Below are 6,000 nucleotides of genomic sequence, written 5' to 3'. Positions count from 1 at the left end.
AAGGAAGAAGCCTAAAGTCACTGGTGCAAAGGAGCAAAGAAGAGACATTTCCCTCCCCTCCTCCTCCCTCTTTTCCCCTCCCCAGGAGGAAAGAGAAGGGGAAAAAAAAAGAAACTTTCACCTTGGACTCTTCTTTTTTGGGTGCAAACTTTCCCCCCCCCTCTTCTTTTTCCTTTTTCCCCCCCATTCCCCTCCTTTTTTTTTTTTTTTTTCTTTTGTTTTTCCCCTTCCCCTTTTTGCAAAATTGCTGCTGGTGGGGTGAAGCAGGAGGAAAATGCCGCAGCTGAACGGCGGTGGAGGGGACGACCTGGGCGCCAACGATGAACTGATCTCTTTCAAAGACGAAGGGGAGCAGGAGGAGAAGATCTCCGAGAACTCCTCGGCGGAGAGGGATTTAGCTGATGTCAAGTCGTCTCTCGTCAATGAATCAGAAACGAATCAAAACAGCTCCTCAGACTCGGAGGTACGGGGGAAGCCCCCCGCGGGGCCGTTTCGGGGCGGCGGGCGGGCGGGCGGGGGCCGCGCTGTGCCCGGGGCCGCGCCGGGGCCGGGGCCGGGGGCGCCGCGCTGGGTCCCGCTCCCGCCGGCGCCCAACTTTCTCCGCACCAACTTGTAACGATGCCTTCTGTTTTGTTCTGTTTGTTTCCCCTTCCACCTTCTCCCCGCACCTCTCCTTTCTTTTTCGTCTTTCATTCCTCCTCTTGTCCCTTCTCCCCCCCACCCCCCAAAAAACATTCTTCCCACCCCAACCACCCCCTTCCCCAACTGCCCCACGCCGACCCCCGGCTCGCTCCCAGGCGGAGCGGCGGCCCCCGCCTCGGTCCGAAACTTTCAGAGATAAATCCCGGGAAAGTTTAGAGGAAGGTGAGTACGCGGGCCCGGCCGGCACCGCCGCCCGCCCCGCACCGCCGCCCCTCCGCCGGGCGCCCGGCTCCTCTTTTGGGGACACTTGCTAAAAAAACTTTTCCTTCCCCCCTCTTCTCCCTTCTCTTTCCCCTGTTGCCCCCTTCCTTCCCCGCTCCCGCTCGTGTCTCCCCGCCATGTTAGCTGCGAAGAGGCAAGATGGAGGGTTGTTTAAGGGCCCACCATACCCGGGTTATCCCTTTATAATGATCCCCGACCTCAGCAGCCCGTATCTGCCCAATGGATCGCTCTCTCCGACGGCGAGAACGGTGAGTGCATTTTTTTTTTTCCCCTCTCTTTCCTCCCCCTCAGCCCCCCTCCGCTCCTTCCCCGGCTCCCGCCGCCGCCGCGCTCCCGGTGCCCCGCTCGCCCCGGCCCTGCCGCCGCCCCCTCCCCCGCGCCGCAAACTTTCCAAACTCCGCGGGCCGCGCCTGGAGGGGGATTGTTTACACTTCGCCATATTTTTTTTTTCCTTCTCCTTTTATTTCTTATTTTGTCTTTTTCTTATTTGTTGGTTTCTTTTTTTTTTTTTTTTTTTTTTTTTACTTTCAGTTTTGTGGGCAGTTTTTTTGGAACCCTTGTAACCTCCGCTGCGGAGGGAGGGGGGTGGGGAAGAAAAAAAAAAGCAAACAAATTCCAAACAACATCTATTTCAGCCTCAAAACAAAACTGGAAACAAATTTTTAAAAATCCAAGAAGTTTGGGACTGGGTTTTTTTTTTCCCTCCCCCTTTCCCTTCTCTCCCATCTCCTCTCCCTTTCCTTGGGGAGGGGAGTTATTTTCTCCCGGCCAAGCCTGCGATCCGCTCCTCCAAACTCCTCGTTTTCCATGGTGATCCGTCGCCTTCTGCCCTCCTCCGTGGCGGCTGGGCCGGCTCCCCCTCCCCTTTCCTCCCCCTTAACCCTCTCCTGCCCTCGCCCGCCCCGGCCTGCGGGAGCGGCGATTTCATTGTGGCCCTTCGGGCCGTGGGTGCCGCGAGTTGTGCCCGGGCTCAGCCCGGTCCGGCCGCCCCGATCCGCGCCCCGCGGCGTGCGGGGGCCGAGCGCCGCTGCCCTGCCCGGCGGGGCCGGGGCCGTGCCCGGGGAGCGGCTCCGTCCCGGTGCGGAGCGGGGGGAGCCGCGCTCCGGGCACAGGGCTGAGTCCGGAAACAACTCGCCTCGCTTGGCTCTGGCAACAACAACAGCAGCGCAAAAAATAATCAGACAAGTCGAGCAAAATTCCTCTTGGAAGTATGCTGACAGGAAAACAATTTGCTGAAAGCGTCCGGTTTTTTGTTGTTGGGTTTTTTTGCCTTTTTTTTTTTTCACCCCTAACTCAGGGTTCACTGGCAGGGGGTGCAGGTCCGCGTGTGCCTGCAACTAGAGCGAGGTTTAGCCCAGATCCCAGGAAACTTTGGGGTCTGCTGGTGGTTTTGTAGTCCCAGCTGTTTTCCCCGCTCGTAGTGTCACCCACGGTGTGCTCTACTCTGACATCAGATTTCTCAAGTGTCACCTTTCCTTTTTTAAAAGAGTTTGAAAATTTTTCATTTTGAATGGTTAAATCCACTGGGACTTCCGAACACCACTGATTCCTACTGATGGCTTTAGCGTTGCTGTTTTGTTTCTTCTGGGTGTTTCTGAGTCTGAAGCGTTCCCTCCATCACCGTGTGTGTTTATACACTTTTTTTCCTTGTGGTAACACGAGATAGCGATTTACAATAATAGATCTACTGTTGGGTAGATGTTGAAGCCGTACTAATGACTGAGGGCTTGGACAACTTCAGTATATCAGATCTACAAGTGTTTTAAAGCATTAAAATATTAAACATCGGGTCAGTCTTGTTTTCACTTAGTAAAACGTCAGTAGAAACAGATTAGTAAATGTAGAGTGACAGGGAGGTTGTGAGGAAGGTTCTCTGACTTTGCATATGTTTAGGGCTGTGGCTGAGTTTTATTTTGGAAGCTTGTGAGGCTCTTTTTGTGAGGAGGTGATTTCTGGGACAGTAGCAGAGGGGTGACTGCAGTTTGCAATTGTAATGATGGGGAGGGGAATTCAAGGGCTGAATGCATTATATTTCTTCTTTTGAATATGGTCACCCACATGTATATGGATGATGGTGATAAATTCCAAATTCCATAAGTACCAGAATCCAGATGGCAAAACAATCTTTGTTCCAAATCACTTTGTTACGAATTGTGAAGCTTTGTATTCCCTTTTTTTTTTCCCCTCGTTTTTTACCTTCAATGCATTCCACTGTTCCAAGTGCAGACTAATCGGAAGCACACCTCTGCTGCCTTTTTCTTAAAGCGTTTTTCTTACAACAACTACAGCTCTTTTTTCCTCATTACCTTTATTACAGATCCCTTTTCCCTTAGCATGTGGGGTAGGATCCTTCAGCACTTAGCTCTCCTGGAGCATTCCTTCCCTTGCTCCCCCACCGTTAAAAAAGGCCTCCATAGGAATGTTGGGTTCATGTGAATTAAAGGTGCTGTACAAAAGCTTACAGGTTGGTTTATTGTTGGTATAGCAGGTGGCCTGCTTGTGTTATCAGATGGATTCTGAAAGGATATTTCCACACTCAATAGGCAATTTTCTTATTTCCACATCCAGGCTCCAGCAACCTTCTCCTATCTTCTTAACCTTATTCTTTCACATTCCGTATGCTTGTTTGTTTGCCTGCCACTTAATTATAGCCAGGAAAAATTAAAGTTGTTTATTTAGGCCTGAGAGCAGAATATTATAAAGATTCAGCGGGATAGCTGTTGTCTGTCACACACTATTTTTAGGTGGATTCTAGTTCTCTGCTGTACCAGCTTTCAATTCCAGATGAACTAGATCTTTCTCTTTCCTGTTTGATTTTATTTTATTTTTAAATACGCGTTGGAAAGGTATAGATGGTTCTGCATAATTACGAATTTTATTTTTATTTATGTAGTTTTTCCTGGAGCCATATTTGTTGAGTGTCAGAGCATGCAAGGTAAAGAGGTGATGCAGATACATAGCAAAATTGTTTTTCTTTTCCTTTTGCTGTTGTACAATCTTAAAAGTCTGTGGGTGTGGTTTTTTTGTTGTGGTTTTTTTTTTTTTCCTGGATTTTTTTTGTTGCTTTATTTGGGGTTGGAGTGGGATTATTGTGTTTTTTAAATGTACCTGTAATTGTCTGTTCAAGAGCAAACTTGTGGGCAGCAATTTCTCCTTTACTGCTTCAGGAATGTGAAGAATTATGAAGTATCATAAAATCTGCTTATGAGGAATAATCTTTTTTCAAGGATAATGCTTTAAATACTGCAAACTCTTTATCAAGGTTGATAGGAATAATTTTATTTTTAAAAATCAAAGATTTTTTGCATGCTAATCTTGCTATTGATAGAATACTGTGGTGTGCTCATGAGAATAGATGTTATTAAGTAGAGGTTTAGTCAAATAGTAATGAAGTGACGCATCTGAGAGCACCAGTTCCATCCCTGCACTTGTGGAGGGACTGGGGTGGCTGCATGTTATGGATAATAAAGGAGACTGTTTTCCTTTCAGAGTTGGAAAATGTAGAAGTGGTGTACTTGATTTTTAGCTTCAATTTAGAGCTTGGTTAATGCTTTTGGTTAAAGCAAATAGATGCCGTGTAATGTGAGAAAACCCTGCTGGCGGATGCTCTTATTTTTACTAGTGCTGTTGCATCTTCCTTTCCCCTAAGTTGTTGCTGGCTGAGTGAGACTGTAGGGATAAGCTTATGTTTGGCCCCAAAGTTTGGGAGTTGGGAATAGCTGTGGTGGAGAGCAGCCCCATCGCCTTGATTTTTATGTTTAGGAGGAAACATTTTTTATTAATTGCCTTGAAAAATTGCTGTTTTTCTTTATCTACTGAATCAGACAATGTAATCCTTCGTAATACAAAAGCTTTAGACCCTGGGGTGTAAAGGGTTAATGGTGGTCCTTTTTTTTTTTTTTCCCCTCCCTCCAATTGTTTTGACAACACTTTTCAAAGTGTGACATTCCAAGCCCTTGCAATACAATGTAATATTACTGTAATTACACAGGTCATTACATTTTAAATAGAGAACAATAAAATGCTTATCGCCCTGAAAAAGAACAGGTGTTCTTGCCCTTCTTTGGTGTTTATGCTAATTGTTTTTCATCTCCTTCAGAAATATTTATGGCTGGAGTGTTAAGGTTTCAGTCTCGATGTGACAATATTAATTCTTTACTAATCTTTATGGTTGAGGTTTAATGTCTGCAGTATGGATTATAGTATTAATGTCCACCAACTAGTTTAATAATGTAGATACAACTTAATATGTCAGCACTTTGGTACTTTATGATACAGAGCTATTCAGTGGAGAGTGAATTATTTGCTTTGTTTAAAAAAAAATGAATGGACATGCTTTTAATAAAGTTTCTGGACTTGTGTAAAAACAAGCTGTTAAATAACTGATGATCCTGTGGTGTAAATCAAATGGAACCTCCATAAAGGAAACTTTCCTTGTGCTTAATTAGGTTGATTGCTGAATCACTCTGCTATAGCATTAGCATAGCTGGTATACAGTGGCAAACAGACTGTGTTTGTTAACTTACTTGCAGTAAAGAAGCTGATTTATTTTTAATGCTATGCTTTTTTTCTTTTTTTTTTCCCTTCTTCTTTTTCTTTTTTTTTTTTTTTTTTCCCTGATAAGATTTTATTCTGGAGCAAATGCTGCATTGCTTACTCCATCAGTTTCTCTTCAGGGGGCTATGAAAATTAGTTAGAGAAAAGTTTCATGTTTCTGGGACCTTGCAAAACAATATAATGCAGTACTGTTACTTGAGTGTACAGGATAATTGCAGGACTGCACTTCATTAAAAATAATATTTGCTTTGGAAATCGAACAATTTTAATAGGTGTAACAGTGGCTGATCTGTAGTAAAAAAAAATACAGTAGATGCCTTTCCAGATTTTTTGAATGCATTCATACAAGGACTGGGGATGTTGAATAGGGTGGTGTGGTTTATTTTTTCCCTTCTTCCCCTTCATTTTTGTTCAAGCAAGTATGTGCTGATTTGTCAGCTGAAGATGGAAGGGGGGAAGGAATATGTTGCAGCTTTCACTGGCGCTTGTAAACCAGAATGTAGGTAAAAATGTTCTAAA

At 45.2% G+C, this 6,000-nt stretch overlaps 1 protein-coding gene across 8 annotated transcripts in view; it reads left to right on the top strand.

Annotated features, from left to right (window-relative positions):
* The first annotated feature begins 222 nt into the window (after positions 1–222).
* The window catches only part of TCF7L2 (transcription factor 7 like 2), a 173,230-nt gene continuing 167,452 nt past the window's right edge, over positions 223–6,000 (top strand). For all 8 annotated transcript variants that reach the window (XM_053983890.1, XM_053983889.1, XM_053983888.1 and 5 more), the window contains exons 1-3: positions 223–463; positions 798–864; positions 1,048–1,172. In XM_053983890.1, coding sequence (XP_053839865.1) covers positions 275–463; positions 798–864; positions 1,048–1,172 — 381 coding nt within the window. In that variant the 5' untranslated portion in view covers positions 223–274. The remainder of the gene's footprint in view (positions 464–797; positions 865–1,047; positions 1,173–6,000) is intronic.

The sequence above is a fragment of the Vidua macroura genome, chromosome 8 (assembly GCF_024509145.1).
Source record: "Vidua macroura isolate BioBank_ID:100142 chromosome 8, ASM2450914v1, whole genome shotgun sequence".
Classification (NCBI taxonomy): Eukaryota; Metazoa; Chordata; class Aves; order Passeriformes; family Viduidae; genus Vidua; species Vidua macroura.
The sequence above is the reverse complement of the archived record's forward strand: the minus strand, read 5'-3'. Positions and strand labels throughout refer to the sequence as shown.